The 18,396-nt window shown below is 48.1% G+C and overlaps 1 protein-coding gene across 1 annotated transcript; it reads right to left on the bottom strand.

The window, feature by feature from the left end:
- Positions 1 to 81: 81 nt before the first annotated feature.
- On the bottom strand, positions 82 to 17,468 carry LOC144948984 (protein phosphatase 1 regulatory subunit 14C-like). The gene is made up of 4 exons (XM_078878765.1): positions 16,480 to 17,468; positions 9,451 to 9,534; positions 4,373 to 4,405; positions 82 to 2,368 (listed from the first exon to the last, which is right to left on the bottom strand). Exons 1-4 carry the CDS (start codon positions 16,675 to 16,677, stop codon positions 2,300 to 2,302), a joined length of 384 nt encoding a protein of 127 aa, XP_078734891.1. The 5' UTR covers positions 16,678 to 17,468; the 3' UTR covers positions 82 to 2,299.
- Between the last annotated feature and the right edge of the window lie 928 nt (positions 17,469 to 18,396).

Below are 18,396 nucleotides of genomic sequence, written 5' to 3'. Positions count from 1 at the left end.
AAGTTGCGTTACACTTGTCCCACCCCCCAGCTGCCCCCCCCCCCCCCATAACGCCCCACACGAACCAGTTGTCTTCTTGTGTCGAGTCTCTGCGCCGTTCACGTCAAAGTAGTATCTCTGTTGTTGTTGTAAATGCGACACGTTTATAATAACGCGATCGAACCCAAAACCTCTATTATGAATAATACTACGTGTTAAACTGTTAAAATGTGGTTCGCAATGTTCAGCGACATGAGGTAAGCTACGTCTTCTTGGTTCTTTAGGTAAAGTCACGTAGAAGGGAAGTAATAAAATAATAAAAATAAAACATAATAAAATAATTCTCACGACGTTTCGGCCACAACGCAAGCAGCCGTCCTCAGGTGAAGAACAGGAAAGAACCAAGAAGATGAATCCCTGCAGTCACGAAAGCTTTACATCGAAATGTAAGCTACGTCGCTGAGCTTATAATCATTTGTGGCCAGGTCGCTTCTGAAAAAGAAGCTAATGGCTCAGTGGGCTCTACCTGGTTAAAATAAATTTTAAAAAAGTTTCGTTTTATTTTGATGTTTTATTAAGTTATTTATTTATCCTTCCTACACTTTGCACTCCTATCGTGCTTCTGTGTTGCTTGTCGTCGTCATGTTCTCCCCCCACCCCAACTGGACGCCTGTAACAAAGAGCTTCATAGCTCATCGGATTCCTCCTCCAGTAGAAATATTATGATTCTGAGATCCGATTTGCATGATCGGCGCCGTATTAAATACAATTATTAGTTTTTGTATCAACCAGGGCCGGATTAACGAGAACCCGCGACATGGCATGTTGAGGAACCCCAAATATAAATATAATTTTAGACATGTTAAAAGACTGCTTGATAATGGTTGAAACGCAATACTCCAGCACGATAATGCATCCCCCATACAGTGTAGTCTGGTAAGTAATGCCACAGCGTCACTCTGCGTATCACACTGCCACCTGTGTCCCAAACTCAACCTTGTTTTTTGTTCGTTAAAACTTTAGATTTGGCTTGAAAATTCACATTTACCAACAGACAATGCCTCCCTCCCTCCCACTACGAAAACAAACTATAACAGCCATGGACAGGCACCCCCCCCCCCCCAATCAAAACTGAATCCAGTCCCGGTATTGAAATTTTTATGAAGTGGTACCGACCTAACGTTGTCACCGATACGCAACCTTCAATTAGCACGGTTGGCTACGTACGGTGCGAAAGAAGTTCCAACAGATATTCCACACACAGCAAGCATGACTCACTTGGACACATCGTGAAACAAATAGCCTTACACTAACAACCACATCGACTCGTGGTGTAGGGACATGTGATCCCTCTGTGCATTGTGGCCTTGGTAACCTGCGGGAGGGGATCTTCACGCCAACAACAAGACCGAGGACTATCGCAGTACAGGTTTCGTTCATATTGGATCATGTTTACGGGAGTCGGCGTGTCGCCATGCTGGAGACAGATGGACAGAGCTCGCGCCTGACGACGCGATCCAACCCCAAAACAAATCGTGGATAATATCGCTCGCGGAAGGCTACGTGTTACAAGCTGTCGACCTTGGTTGGAAAACGTGGATGACGTCGAGGCTGCGATGTCGAGCGCGATCGTCATCAAGGAGCACGTACATACACACGAAGAGATCTGCCAGAATAAACGTTGATTCACGTTTCTTCTTCCCTCTGTGGCCGCGTTGAACGCCTGTAGGACCGTCTCAACAGAGCGGAATGCGAGCGTGTGTGTGTGTATGTTGAACTTCTTTCGCACCGTACGTAGCCGAACATGCTCATTGGGAGGTGCGGGAGGGGGGGGGGAAGGACAACAAACTAAAAACAAAAATCAGTTCTAAAAATATTCGTTTTAAATCTAGATGACTTAAAAGTGCGCGCAAGTGTGGAAGGTGACGGAAGAATTTTGGAAAGACTTGGCGATTGCCGTGACTGCTACCGTCAGTCGTAAATTCACAACGCACCGGGGCCTGGTGCCTCGATCTTTTTTTAAAAAGGTAAAGGTGCAGCCCTGCAATTTCTTGCTCTCGCCACTGTTGACGGAATGGCCTCTCCATGACCAAGAGCTCTGGAGAGAGAGCTCCTGTAGAAGTTGCTTAATAAAAAAACTTCAATGCAGAGTGAGAATTATGGCCAGAGCAATACGTTTGATTAAAGTAACTTTGATTGACTTTTTGTCCGTTGCGTTTGATCTCTTCCTTTTAAAGACGCTGCCTATGCGGCTACGGCAAGGGGACACGGAAGAAGCCGCTCAGCGCGTCGTTAATCACCGCGCGCCCCACACGAAGATTCACTTCTTCTGCGGCGTGCTCAGCTTGCGAACACTCTTCAGCCTCTGCAGCAACTCACGGATGAAGCCCTGGACGCAACGGAGAAGAAACGCAGCGCACAACGCCGGCGGTCACTCGCGCGGCCTCCCTGGACAACGCCGATAACGCTCCCCCCACCCGCCGCCCCCAGCCACCGCAAAGGGGCGACGCGAAAGGTCGGGGGGACACGACGAACACCGAGACCTGGAGCGGCATTCGCGCAAAAGGCCGCCCCTTACGCTTTTACACTTGAAGGGCACGATGTTAAACGGCAAAGGCGCGGCCCTGCAACTGCCCGCTCACGCAACCGCTAGCAGACGGGGCCTCCACTACAGAACTCCTCCTCTACAATGGTATTCGGTAAAGTCACGTAGAAGGGAAATAATAAAATGATAAAACTAAAACATAATAAAATACAATTCTCACGACGTTTCGGCCACAACGCGAGCAGCCGTCCTCAGGTGAAGAACAGCGATGTTTTTATTATTTTATTATTTCCCTTCTACGTGACTTTACCGAAAGAACCAAGAAGATGAATCCCTGCAGTCACGGAAGCTTTAAATCGAAATTTAATGGTATTTGGGTTCTAGCTTTTCGCTCCGCGATTTTAAACGGGAATTTTTTTTTACCGATTTATTTTATTCTATTATGAATATTTTTTTTTTGACCCGCTCTTCCGTGCTCGCCAGATGTCTCGGAAGGGCTTGGAGTAGCCCACGCTTTGCCCCACCGCACGCGGCCTAACGATCGATCGGCTTCGGTGCACACATTCATTCTGCTCGGCTAAAGGGGGATTCAATAAAAATTAACCCGTAAAAACAAAGTTTTTCACTATAACGTGGCATCGGTTTTATTTTATTATTCATTTCTGTTTATCTTGAGTAAGAGTTTCATTTTTATCACATTGGTAATTTAAATTAAATATGAAAAAAAAAATTCCTAAAAAGTGGAAAATTTTGGAACATTTTTTTCACGAAAATAAATTGTCACGCACAACGAGTCTGTGTGCAAAATGTCAGCTCGATTGGATCACGGGAAGTGGGTTAAAAAACGACCGAAAGATTTGCACGGTTGTAAGCGCGCAAGCAAGCAAGCAAGTGAACTTAATATAAAGGATTTAAAAACTCGCTCTGCTGTTTCAACCGCCCGTGCCGTTCACGCGGCTGTCGCAGCCGACACGAGCGGGCAAGCGACAGCGGTCTGCAAAGCGTGGGCTGAACGTCAACCTAGGAGGGTAGTTTCCACGCTCGTTGCTGCTCCATGACCTACGCTGACCCCCCCAAAAAAAACAACTTCAGCAGCTGTGAATGATAGGCGGCAAGCAGGTGTCAATAATCGGTGAGCCGGATGAATTTTAACTGGTTTAGAGGTGGGGCTGATTCGGGTCAGTTCACCCGAGTCGTTCGCAAAAATCCTTCGGATCCCGAGCCTTGCACGTGGTTTTCGCGAGGCTCGTTGTGGAAACTAAAGCGGACAATGCTTCCCTCACGCGTCCGTCTCTCCGCGTGGAAAAATAAGACAAGGCGTAGTTTTTACACGACCCATCAATACACGGACATTCCCTGCACATTAGCTACGCAATCACGATGCATATACTACACAGACATTCACTACAGACATTCAATATACATACTCTTAGGTTTTTCGGTAAAGTCACGTAGGCAAAAATAAAATAAGAAAAATAAATTATAAAATGATAGAAATGCTAATATTACTTTTATTTTTATTTTTTTTTACTTTTACCTACGTGACTTTACCGAAAAAACTGAAGAGTATGAATCCTTGCAGTCACGAAAGCTTTAAATCTAGAATTCAATATATCATCAATACACAGACATTCACGATATATTCACTACGCAGGAAATCAATACACAGACATTCACCATACAGTCACTACACAGACAATCAATACACAGACTTTCACTATACATTGACTACTACGCAGGCATTAAATATACACTCACTGCGCAGCAATTCAATATACATTCACTACGCGGGCATTCACTACACCATAAGTACAACGAGCAATCCCAAGAGTAAAGGTAAACATTCACCTCCGGGTTTTTACTGCAGCCCTGCAGGATCGCCTGAAAGTGAGAAAAAGAGAGATGGACATCAATCACTGTTAGAAAGTAGCCCACGTTAAGCGCTAGATTATTATGGGAGAGTGGTGGGGCAGTGGTTAGCACACTGTGCTATCAACTCGGTCGAGTGATATCCAAATTTAACACGTGGGCTTTCGCGAGTAATGTCATCCATGAGAGGTTTTTTTTTGGGTTAGATCGCATAACACATTCCTGCTGCGGAGGGAGCTGGTAGGAACGTTGGGTTGCTCGGTCAATGGCCAGGGTCAACTGCGGCGTGGTGTATTCCGCAAATATGGCCGACTGTGAGGGCGGGCACAAGCCGGCGTGAGTCGGTTAAACGTTGAGTTTTATAAGGGCACCACGGGGTGACCAGCCCCTCCCCACCCAGCCCCACCCCTCCCACTCCCCACCCTCCCCACCCAGCCCCTCCCCACCCAGCCCCTCCCCACCCTCCCAACCCAGCCCCTCCCCACCCCACCCAGCCCCACCCCTCCCATTTTTGGATGCACGACGGACGGACGGACACAATAATCCCCTGTGGGCTAGTGGAACCAGGTGGTTCCTACCAGTAAAATCGTCACTAGTACAACACACCGGTGTTGCTGTACTAGTAACAAATTGGCACGTTCTGTTTAAGTGACAACCCTTACTAATTGGATGTGTCGGGTGGTGGCGGGTTTAACGACACATTTATATATTTACGCGATCTAACCCCAAAAAAAAAAAACCCTCTTATGAATGAATCCAAATTTTGGGTTTCCCCTTCAACGACCTGCACTGTCCAGGATGGTAAATGCCCTTAACCGGCACGGCATGGGGAGGCCTTCATCCCCGAGTGTAATGACAAATAACTCTTCATGATACCCTTCAGCTTCGTGTGGAAAGTGAATTCTACAAGATTTACCCTTAAAACAAAATACGTGCGCTATGTATGTATATATGTAAGTACGTTGAACTTCTTTCGCACAGTACGTAGTCAACCATGCTAATCGGAGGTGCGGGCGAAGGACACCAAACTAAAAGCAAAAAGCAGTTCCAAAGAAATTAGTTTTCAATCTAGTTTTAAAAGTGCATAGGTCCAATGGCCTCCTAATATTGGAAGCAAGAGCGTTCCAGACGGTCGCAGAAGCGCACCTGAAAGCGCGCGATGCGGTGACCGTGTTTGTTCGATGGCCAGCAGCCAAAATCTGCTGCTGCTGTGACCGGAGTTCATGTGATAGTTTATGTCCCTTGACGAGATCAGCAAATTATTGTGGGTCTATTCTGGCAAGTAGATACATCACGGCTTCTGCTGCTGATGATGATGATGCAAGTAGTTGTAAGGCATGCAGAGAGATGTCTCATTTTTCCTGAACATGCCCGCAGTAGTGCGTGGCGAAGGCGATGCTACCCGGGTGAGGCCGGGGAGGTGAGGCGCACTACTCCAGGTTACGAGCAGCTGTGAGAGCTTGCGCGTTAAAACGTCTCGCTTTCTGCCAACAAGATGACAACGCAACTAAGAGGCGTTCGTCAATCGGTGGACCGTAGCGCGCGGCGTCACGCGTTAACACGTGCGTTGTGTATAAGCCGCCTCTTGTTTGGCGACGGCTGGGAGCCACACATCTCCCACCATGGGCTCGAGACTGAGCTCCCAAGGCTCGAGATTCATAACAACGGACCGCATTGTTGAGACTTCCTCAGCTGCTAACTATCAATCATCATTATTCTATTCGGCCCTATGGTAACGTGGCCAGGTCTGCGAGCAACAAGAGCCCTTCAGGACAGAGTCGTCCCATAGGACAACGACGGTTAACTTCCCCCACAAAACCGGTGCTCATTTTTTTGTTATTGTTGTTGTTGTTTATCAATGCCAGAGGGAAGACGGGCTTGACAGTCGACCCCCTGACCGCGATTGCCCCATGTGACCTTTCAGTCGCGAGCCAGGCAATCACATGGCGAGTGATGTCATCCCCTTGGCTGCAAGAGACTACCCGTTATCGCTGGTTTCTTAAAACCAAGTTTAGGGCAAACCTTGACTCAATATCTGTTCTTTCTAAAGGGCAAGTCCCAAACAGTAACGGAACGTAAAACAACTTCGCTCAATATCATTGCTTGAGTTACCGTGAACCCTAGCTACAGACGGCTAGACAAATGGATACCTAACGGTATTATGATCCTAACCCTGCACGGTATCCATGCCGTAGCCTACCCCCAACTTCCCTCCGACCCCGCCCCCAGACAGCCCCTCCTGTTAAGACGGAAACCGCGCGACCCGCCGGTTGAGAACCGCTGCATCAACGCTTTCGACCTCCGTTCGGAAAGCATCAGAAAACCCAAGACAAAGATGCCATTGACAGCACTTGCCCTTGCAGTCTGTAACCCATTAAGTGAAAACAGCACGAGCACTTGCCTTCTTAGGGCAAGGCCACAAACTCTCTGGCCGACGCAACGTCGGGCAGCCGGCTCTAACTGCGACATCACCCCCCCGCCCCCCCCCTCCCTCGCTGACCGCAATGTTTAGAATGGGCAATGAGGTACGTGGTCGTAAATCACGGGCATTCGTGGAGACTCGTGCGTGCGTTTTCCTCTGTTTGGGGCGAGGGTTACGCACACTACACGTGTTGGGTCGGTGCGTTATTTCAGGCCGGCTAAGCCGCTTCCCCGTTTTAATTCACCCGTAATCCAACCGGGATTCCGCAAGCTAGAGTGGAACCTCGCACTTTGCCTTTCGTACGACAACACGAAGAGCGGATTTGGAGGTGAAGTGAAGAGCGAGCGGAGCTTGGGCATGACGCGTCGCTAGAAGGGCCGATGGGACTCCAGTTCCCAACACCCTGCACTACAGGATGGTCCGGGTGTCTTGTGACACCCCCCCCTTCCTCCCAATGAATTGACGCCGAGGGGGGGGGGGTCACAAGACCTACTGGACCACCTTGTATATCTAGCGGTGGAATGCTCTACAGTAGCGTGACTTACAACCTCCTCCCTACACCAAAAACTAGGACCGTGATCGCTGCCAGGCGTCATTTCTCCACTCCCGTCACCCCTCCTGCACGAAAGCTCACGGTGAAACGCTCCACAGCAGAAGCGGCACGACTCACGACCTCCTCTCAACACCGAGGACCGGGGCTCGTTGTCACTGCCGTGGTTTCTCCGTGGCGACCAACACCGTCTGGAAGGCGTCCCATCACCCCCCATGCAACTTCACAGCAGAGTTCAGTCTGCGTCGACTTTCAAGAGCCACCTCTTGAATAAAGGCCTCACCTCTCCTGCATGGCTTTCAAGCGACGCTGAACTTTGCCTCCGCACCCCAGTCACGGTCATTTATGTCCGCGAATTATTGTGCCCGTTACAAATTGCTTTGACATCACTGTCGTTAAATTTCGATTTAAAGCTTTCGTGACTGCAGAGATTCATCTTCTTGGTTCTTTCGGTAAAGTCACGTAGAAGGGAAATAATAAAATAATAAAAATAAAACATAATAAAATAATTATCACGACGTTTCGGCCACAACGCAAGCAGCCGTCCTCAGGTGAAGACCTGTCTCCCCGACAGACCTGGTCTTCACCTGAGGACGGCTGCTTGCGTTGTGGCCGAAACGTCGTGAGAATTATTTTATTATGTTTTATTTTTATTATTTTATCATTTCCCTTCTACGTGACTTTACCGAAAGAACCAAGAAGATCACTATCGTTGTCTTCATATCGCCGAGTAACGTTGTTTTGACCGTGCATCGCGTGTGCGCTGTATCGCATGGGTCACCTAGGTCCCCCCCTTGAATCCCACTTGGAAGTGTGGTGAGAGCCCTCAAATGGGCTCTGGCCGGCGTTATTAACTAGACGACATTTAATGGTTGCTTCTCTAATGGCATCTGCTGCGCCCTTGCTAATGCTACGATTCCCTGGGGTCTCCCTACACCATCGCAAAGGGCCGTTATTATTACTCTGCCTATTTACCCTGGAAAGCCTCACCGAGTTTCACCCATTCTATTTTCAGGACGGTGCCTGCCGTGTGTTCGCAGGAGCGGGCGATGATTGCGGGTAATCAAAATATAATAATAGGGTTTTCCCCCTTTTTTATGGCAAAAAAACTGAACCCTTTTAATAAAAATAAAAAGGGTAAACCCCCTATTATTATATTTTGGTACTGGCAAAGGATGTCTAATGATGTAGATGCTCACCCCGAGCCCTCATTACTTTGATAGTGCCGCTGTCTTTGAGCTGTACGCCTTTTGGCGTCCTCTGGTCGAGCACCAATTGGGTCGAGGCTCAAAAGAAAGCCGTCCCTTGGTGTGGACCAATGAGTTTCAAGGACAATGCATCATATATTATCATAGTGTGTTTTTGTTTGCATTTCACTGTAAGTATTGTGGTTAATGCAGACATGAATCCTTGTAAAAAGGTTTCAGTTTTGTTGCCAGAAAAAAGGGGAAAAACCCTATTATTACATTTTCGATATGTAAGCAAATTGTCTAACCATCGTGATATTTGAAATGTACCTATTCTCAATGAGAAAACGTGGTGTGCATTTGTGTCATTCCTTCACAAAAAGTCCTGGTCACAAAAGCAAAGTTTGTGGGGAATAATAGCCATTTTATATACTTTTGAGGCATAAGCAATTAGAACATAACACTTACTACCCACGAACAAAAATCGTGTTACATAGTGTTATGTTATCCATGGCCGGCAATCGAACTTAGGTCGCGGTGTTCATAGCACAGTGCTCTAACCACTCCACCACGGCATTGCCACAAAACACACGGGTCTCCTGCATATTCCACACGGGATATTGGGGCAAGTACTAATAGCAAGCAACTATGTGGGGGTCGCTGGCGTAGTGATTAGCACACCGCGAACTCGGCGACCTGGGCTTTATTTCCGAGCACGGCTAACATCAGTGACGCACACGCACGCGCACACGCACGCACGCACGCACGCACGCGCACGCGCACGCACGCGCACGCACGCGCACACGCACGCACGCGCACACGCATGCGTGCACACACGCGCACACGCACGCAGGAGACACGTCGGTAATTTACACGGCCGGTGGTGGCGGTATCATACCCGCAATTTTTTCGCCTTGTCCTCATCCTCGTCCAGTTCCAGTAGCTCCTCCACATCGATCTCCAGATCAGGGACGTCCGCCTCCTAGGACACCACACACACACACCACACAGATCTCCCATTAGCAGCCAGGCAGTGTCGGTGGTGGCGGTGGTGGTGGCTATGCTGATGCACGTTGCTGCCTGTCATCCGGCACCGTGGGGGCAGCAGCAGCAGGGAGGGTTTGGTGAATCGCCGCACAAATTTCGATTTAAAGCTTTCGTGACTGCAGGGATTCATCTTCTTGGTTCTTTCGGTAAAGTCACGTAGAAGGGAAATAATAAAATAACAAAAATAAAACATAATAAAATAATTCTCACGACGTTTCGGAGGCAACACAAGCTTCCGTCTTCAGGTGGAACCGTCACAGCACGATAGCTGTATCAAGTAAGATACAGCTATCGTGCTGTGACGGTTCCACCGCACAAATGTTGAGAAACTCCCATCCTGTTGGGCGTTAAGTGGGTGCCACACCCTGGATCGCCAGGTGAATGGGGCACAGCTCAAGTGGGAACTGATCTGCATCTGTTCCATCTGTATGGGATCGTGTGTTGTCCTCTCGCACGCTTGGGTTTTCCTCTGCTGCTCCGGTTTCCTCCGACTTGTTTAAATTAAGTGCTCATTATTGAACTTACTGCATCTTAAATACATAGAGAGAATCGCAGAGCTTAGACAATTTTTCGTGATGCCAGCTCACCTGGCCTGGCTGCCTTCCCGCTCGACTGTTACAACTTGAAATTATTATTATTATTAAGGTTAAGATTTTGCACTCATCTGCGATGAACAGTCCATTATAGAGCCATATTATCATCATTATCATCACAATCCGTGGGCAGATAGCCCATAGATGTCTACTGCACATTTTGTCATTTGTTGTTTCCACTTTCTTCTCTGTCTTGTGCCACTATGATCAAGTCGTGGACACATCTTTCTGGCACCAATCTCTTATGATGTCGTCAAGTGCAGGTAGTCCCCGACTTACGATGGAGATGCGTTACGACGACCCCATCGTAAGTCGAAAATATCGTAAGTCGAAAATGGCCTAGCCTACCCAGGAGCCTTAAAGAATGGTGATAATTTAGCAAAACAGAGCAATTTACAGTACCGTACTGTATAAACTATATGCGTACAGTACATCCCGGCAGCGTCCCAACGTACAGTATCGTACCTCGTATGCTGCTGCGTTTGCCTGCCGCGCGAAATGTAAAATATTTTACAATTTTGTCATCGCTATCGCCATCGTAAGATCGAAATATCGTAAGTCGGACCATCGTAAGTCGGGGACTACCTGTAATCCTATGTTAGGTCTTCCTCTCTGTTACTATTCGTTACATTTTTCCGAACAACACACTTGGCGTAGATTTCCAGTTGCTTCCATTTTTTCCAGACACGGCGCAGATTTCCACGTGATTTACGTTTTACGGATCATCGACCCTGATGCAAAGACAACACAAAAAACATACGCAGCTTTCTGTGTATGTCTATGAATTTAATTCGCTCTTCATGTGATAATATAATTAGCGGCCTCTCCTAAAGCAATCTTGAACACATTAGAATAAGTCAAATTGACCTTCTTTGCAACGCTAACGAGGACCAATAATGCAATTGAGGGTGAACTCCTGCCATTAGCTTATTAAAAAGGAAAGCAGAACATATACGCCAAACCACAGCTGGGCACGGCGTTGTTATCAGCTGCAAGGCAAAGCAGCAAAATCTACGAGTCAAACCGCATGCCCTTCCTGCTTGAGCGCGTTCTATTTTCACACACACAACGCTTATTGCAAGTGGCACACATCTGGTGGTCCGGTTCGAATCGTCAAATTTAGCACCGCTGAAAGTCAGTCATCGCCATCATCAACATCGTCATCGACGGCAGCCATGATCGATCCGCTGCTGGATGATCAAGGCCTCCGCACAAGCCGGCGCTAACCGCCACTTCACGCGATCCTGCGATGTCATAATCCACCGTGCACAATAACAGATTTCATTGCTTCATCTCCTGGGCGGACGTATTATGCTCGGACGCCTTCCGTTACTCGGCTGCCACTCCCATTGTTATTTTTGAACTTTGGCAATCATCCTCCCTCCTAGCCGTGGTGTGTCCTGACCAAGGCCCCTTACTTTTTCATAACAGTCCATAAGACGTCTCTAGCTTGTACCTCCGATTAGCACGGTTGGCTAGGTACGGTGCAAAAGAAGTTCAACATACAATTCCATGTGTTCCACTTTCCGTTTCTCAGTGGAACTTCAATACAGTAACATCTCTCCGTGAATTATTTCGGCGCGCTTGAGTTTTTATTCCGCTTTTTTTTTATTTTCACAAAGCGTGACAATCGATTGGCGAGCACATTTCTCAACAGCTACGGTGATCGAAAGCATCACCCCGAGAGGCCCTCTCAAGTCGTACGCACGAGAACTTGATACTGACCTCCGGCCTCCCACTCTTCGCGATAGCACGGCTCGGCATGCGTGCGTGCGTCGGGATTATCCAATTTGCCATCGTCAGCTGGGATTTCTCCCGACTTAAACTCCGTAATGAAATTGCTTGCACGGCGTGGTACGCAGTATTGACTTGCATTATTGATCGCGATTATAATTTTCCCCTTAATATGGTAGTTAAAGTAACCAGGCTTGGCCAGGAACACGTGGGGTGGATGGAAGGTTGATAACTGAAGGTCAAGCATAATGATGGAGTGGCAGGTGAAGGGATGGAACACATCTGAAAGGATGCTAACCGAAACGTTGCGAGTCATGACATTAGCTGGAATATATATATTTTTTTACCCGTTCCTCTTTTAATGAAACTAAATGGGCTTGGGCAGGACGCGTGATGGCGTGATTGCGCACAGTGGCCGATGGTCAAGAGTAACAACGGAGTGGCAGCCAAGGTTTGGAACGCGTCCGAGACTGACGTGGAACGGAGGAGATGGAAGCGATGAAGTCATCTCGTGTGCAGGTGCTGGGTGGATTTTAACATCGCGAGATGGTGGAGGCTTGGGGAGCCCTTGAACCGGCAGTGGATGACAATGACTGAAGATGATAGTACTTCGTATTTATCAGCACTTTTTTTTCTGGAAGACTTTGCACTTTTTTCCTGGATTTTTCTGTTTGCGTATAGTCACTTTAAGATGTTTTCTTGTTCATGTTTTAGTTTTTTATTTGTTGCGGTTGCACCCGATTCAAGGGACGAATGGCTCACAAGGCTATACCAAATAAATGAAACTGAGCATATCCTGGTACTGTACAGTATTGATACTTCCTCTTGTTTATGATATGCCTTAGATGCAGATACCCTTTTTGAGCTTGTGTGACGTGGCTATTGGATAATTTAACACGTAGCAGGCTTTCGCGACCAATATTATTCATAATAAAGGTTTTTGGGTTAGATCGCGTAAGTATGAGTGTGTCGTAACCCTCCACCACCCGACACAGCCAATTAGTAAGGGATTTGTCACGTGAACAAAACGTTGGAGAGTAAATCCCCAACATTTACAATTTGAGTACGACGTTTCGCTGGTGATTACATCCCAGGGGTTCATGTTTGGATGTAAACGCATTCTTTCTTTTAACGTGAAGGTATTTTGACGGGATGTTAAATAAACTGCGAGACAACACCAATGATCGAATTAACGCGCACACAAAACACAATGGCCTTTGAAAAAGAAATCGACTTGAACGCAAGCGATGTCGTCAGCTCTCGGAAGTTTCGCAAGGTGGGAGCCTCGATTAGTGCAAGTCAGGGCTGAACGATTTGGGGAAAATGTCTAATTGCGATTTTTCTGACAGATATTGCGATTGAGATTTGATTTGCGATATTTTTTTAAAAGTCAAGCTTCAGTTCAATATTCACTGTGTAATAGATTTAAAACATGTGATGGAGCATTGCCACATGATACCGTCAAAATATGAACTGCCTTATATATTCTAATGCAACGATGAGAACCTAAAATATATTAATATCTTCCAACGTGTATTTATTAAAATGTTTTAATTTAACTAGAACAAGCAAACATAGAACAATTGTTAAGTTAAATAAATAGAGTTATTATAATAACAAAAATAAAACAATTCCAATAAGAAAGTCATAGGACTTTTTAAAATCGCAAAATATCGCAGCCTTTGCGATTTGCTAATCGCATTGTTTCAAATTGCGATTAATCGATTTGAATTCGATTAATCGTTCAGCCCGAGTGCAAGCGGCCACTTGTGTGCAGACAGGCGGTACAGGCTACACGAAGCGGTTCCTGAACCTTTACTCAAAATATGCGACGCGTGACAGCGTTGGCCCACAAAATTAAAGTTGTACTGTACTCCCCCTTGCACGTGCTCAATTTGTGTTTTCGATTATTTAGGGGCCGTCCATTAAAATGACGTCACGCGATTTTGGACGATTTTTGACCGCCCCCCCCCCTTCGTCACACGGCGTCACAAAAAGTCAGACCCCCCCCCCGCCCTCAAATATGACGTCACAAAGCTATGCCCCCCCTAAAATAAAACATGCTTCAAATCGCTTTAAACTATTGTCATTGTAGTGCGTATTTAATGTGCCGCTGCACTCTGATGTTGTAGGAGAAAACATTTAGTAAAAAGTCTATTTAATTAAGTAGAACGTGTTGTCTATATTTATTTAAAGTTGCGCATTTTGATGTGAAGTCACATTTCTCAACCCCCCCTCCCCTCGTCACACATCGTCACAAATGTCTGACCCCCCCCACCCCCCAAGGTGCGTGACGTCATATATGGACGGCCCCTTACAAGAAGAACATATCTGGCCACGTCTCGCACCCCCAGGTGATGAACCACTCTGCCGCGACAGTGCAACCACGTGGTGTGGAGCAGGTTCTCATCCAGCAGTGGATCGAACCAAGGCTGGAACATTTGCCGACGAAGCGATCGAGCGCCGTGTCCTCTCCCATCGCTGAAAACTCAAAACACTTCGGTCAATAACACCGCGGGCCTTAAACATGCAAATACATAACAGGACGACGTTTCGGGCAATGGCCATTGTTACGTATGTATGCGCTCAACTTCTTTCACGGGGAGGTCACAACAAAGTGAAACACGAAAGGCAGTTTTTTTTATACAGAATTAAGTTTTCACATCGTTTTCGTAGCACACGCTGCAACAACCACCACCACCACCAACATCACAGTGACATCTCCAATGTGATACTGGGGATAGAGTGGCCGGGGCATGGGGGTGGGGTGCGTCTCGTAAAATTTCGGAGTTTAAAAAGCCATCAGGACTCAGGCGCATGGAGCCAATAGGGGAATTGTTCCGGTCGACCAGCAAACGTTGTCCTTTGTGGCATGTGGTTGCAACGTAGAGCCCTACACGTTTGTATTGCTCACTGGGTGAGGCTTTAAAGATTACACTGGTCAACACACTTTTTCTTGCATAAGGTATTCCAACGGGTTTAAGGTAATGTTGGGGTGCCGATTCCAAATCTGGCATCAGGTTTTTGAGATATCAAATATTGCATTTTCAAGAAAAACTGCAGAAGAAAAATATTAAATAAATGTGGATATCTACATAAAATTATATTATAAACACACTATCCTAAAAATACAGCACCATATTTGAACACTAAAGCAGTCACTGACTCGCAACAACTTGCACTAATAAGTTGATAGATATTAATTTCGGGAAAAATCAATGAAAATGGGGTATGACGGTAGCATAAAAATGAGATGTGATAGAGCAAATCTGAGATCAGATTTGGAATCAGCACCCTGAAATTAGTCTAAAACAGCTGCAAAAGTCCAGGCCAGAAAAAAATGATTTTTTTGTTGACCAGTATTATTCATTGTAACGAGTGGGATTGGCAGCTGACCGCTCGTCCTCAACATTGGGGTGAGAGACCGGGGAGGAGGCGAAGCTCACAACAACGAGCAGAGCGAAGGGCGGATAAAATTCAACAAGAAGAAAAAAAATCGCCAACAGATGGCACAATCGCTGTCACAATTACCAACTCCGTCATCGGTAGAACGATAACCACCACCCATCGCCATCAACGAATGTGCCATGAACACAAGCTCGCACCATCACCGCCAGCACAATTGACCATCGCAACGCCATTACGACAACATCACTACAGACATCATCACAATACCATCGGCCACAAACTCTCCCACATCCGTGACAATCACCACCACAATCACCAACATCACCACCTCTAGCCCCATCACCACACAACTCCCCATCATAATGACTTCACTCTATACAAGATCATCATCACTATGGACTCGCTCCATCACCCACATCACCCCCTCGGCCAATCACTAACCTCACATCACCATCCGCTCGCCCCATCACACAAACGCCGCACCACCATCATCACCCCCTCACCACCACCATCACACACCACCACCCACCACCCCCTCGCCCCACCATCACCACCCACCACCACCACCATCATCACCACCCCCTCGCCCCACCATCACCACCCCTCGACCCCACCGTCACCACCCCCATCACACTCCATCACCACCACCATCACACACCTCCATCACCACCCACCATCACCATCATCATCACACACCATCACCACCCACCATCACACTCCACTACCCACCACCACCAACCGCTCCCATCACCACACCCTCGCCCCACCATCACACACCACCACCACCACCACCACACACCACCACTCCCTCACCACCACCACCATCACACTGCACCACCATCACCCCTCACCCTACCATCACACACCACCACCAACCGCTCTCATCACCACTCCCTCGCTCCACCATCACACACCACCACCACCCACCACCATCACACACCACCACCACCCATCACCACCAACCGCTCCCATCACCACTCCCTCACACCCCACCACCACCATCACACACCACCCATCACACACCACCCATCACACACCACCCATCACACACCACCCATCACACACCACCCATCACACACCACCACCACACACCCCACCCCACCACCACCACCCCACCACCACCATCACACTCCACCACCACTCACGCCGCCGGGGAAGAGTTGCCCGAGCTGCGTTTCCATCCACTCCTCGAGTTCGAGGCGCTTCTGCAGCTCCTTGCGGTCGTACTTGACTGTCACCTTCCACGGTCTTCGCTGCTCGGGGTGGGCCTCCTGGTGGGACCCGGCCGCCTCGAACAGAACACGGCCCGGCCCCGTGTCCGTGTCCGTCCCGCCCGAAGCCATTTCCCTTCCTCCTGCCTCTCGTCTCCTTCCCCGTCCGTCTCTGCCGACGTCTCAGAGGCTTTGACTGCGGCCGCTCGGAGCTGCGTGGTGTGGTGGTGGTGGTGGGGTGGTCCCCGTTACACCGCGAGATTCACGTGGCGGGTGGACGCACGTGGAGATTGGGTGAACTTTAGGTGAATGGGAGGCGAGAGGACACGAGATGGACAACAGAATGGGTGAACGGATAGGCAGACGGGAGGATGATGTCCGGATGAGTTGTCTGTCTGGCAAGATATCTGGAGAGAACGGCAGACGCAGTGAGATGGGATGAATGGGGGTTGGTTGGGTTGGGTGGGTGGGTTTTCGGGATAGGCGGTCAGATATGCAGATAGAGAGGCAGATGGATGGGTTGGCAGAGGGATGGGCGGATGGATGAATGGGAAGTACAGACAGACGCGTGGACAGATAGGCAGGCAGGCAGGAAGGCAGGCAGACGGACAGATACTGGGCTATTAGGAAGGCAGGAAGACAGGCAGACGGACGGACGGATGTAGGGTCGGACGGGCAGACAGCCCAACAAATAGAGAGGTAGAGACCGTCAATGACAGATAGACAGGCAGACATAGACCGAGAGAGACACAAAAAACAAACTGAGACAAAGAGATCAGCGCACAGACATCAATCCACACCGACAGACAGACACACACACACGAAGAGATGGACAAACAGAGGCACAGAGAGACACAGAGAGACAGGCAGACACGGAGACACAGCCTGCCCTGTGAACAGCTGTTCGCCCACGTGTTACTGCTCCTGCCACGACTCCACGAAGCGTGGGCACAACCATCCACGCCAGTTCCCACGGGGAGGGGGAGGGTGTGTTGGTGATGATGTTAAAGCTATTATTTAATCACTAAACCACTCTCCCGAGGACATTACATGTCAGCTATTATAAATTACGTATTGTAAAATACCCTTTAGGCAGAGGCAATCCACATTTAGCTGCATTAGAAGTGCTTTGGAGGTGTGGAGTTAAATCTTATTTCACCCCCCTTATGGTTGGTTTCACATGGTACAGTCTTCCCTACACAACAGCTCTGATGTTCAGGCTGGACAAAGGACTTCATCGTGTGATGAAACCCATACTCGACCCATTCAGGACCAAATCGACTCACACACACACATCCACCCATATTTTTTTTCGCTCCCAAAAAACAACGTAAAAGACAAAATCAGAATCGGCTTTAATTATGTAGACTGTGGGAGAAATCCAATGAGCTATGAGGATCTTTTTTCACTCACGTCGAATGAATAATATTACGTGTCAGAAATAATGTGGGCAAATAGATTTAAATGTGTGTCAAGTGCAAGCTTAAATTATAGTCGGTTCTGAGAATAAAATAGTTATACTGGTAGGAACCTCCTGGTTACACCAGCCCACAGGGGATTATTGTGTCCGTCCGTCCGTCGTGCATCCAAAAATGGGAGGGGTGGGGCTGGGTGGGGATGGGCTGGGTGGGTAGGGGAAGGTGGGGAGGGGCTGGGTGGGAGGTGGGGCTGGGTGGGGAGGGACTGGTCACCCCGTGGTGCCCTTATAAAACTCAGCGTTTCACCTACTCACGCCGGCTTGTGCCCGCCCTCACAGTTGGGCATATTTGCGGAATACACCACGCTGCCGTTGACCCTGGCCATTGACCGAGCAACCCAACGTTCTTACCAGCTCCCTCCGCAGGAATGTGT

The sequence above is a fragment of the Lampetra fluviatilis genome, chromosome 52 (assembly GCF_964198595.1).
Source record: "Lampetra fluviatilis chromosome 52, kcLamFluv1.1, whole genome shotgun sequence".
Classification (NCBI taxonomy): domain Eukaryota; kingdom Metazoa; phylum Chordata; class Hyperoartia; order Petromyzontiformes; family Petromyzontidae; genus Lampetra; species Lampetra fluviatilis.
The sequence above is the reverse complement of the archived record's forward strand: the minus strand, read 5'-3'. Positions and strand labels throughout refer to the sequence as shown.

What these genes read in the sequence shown, in the direction of transcription:
- LOC144948984 (XM_078878765.1), bottom strand. Translation starts at nt 16,677, where the DNA reads ATGGCTTCGGGCGGGACGGACACGGACACGGGGCCGGGCCGTGTTCTG. An exon ending in GGCAACTCTTCCCCGGCGGC is followed by an intron (nt 9,535 to 16,479) that starts GTGAGTGGTGGT and finishes GTGGTGTCCTAG; the next exon opens with GAGGCGGACGTCCCTGATCT. An exon ending in ACAAGGCGAAAAAATTGCGG is followed by an intron (nt 4,406 to 9,450) that starts GTATGATACCGC and finishes TCTCACTTTCAG; the next exon opens with GCGATCCTGCAGGGCTGCAG.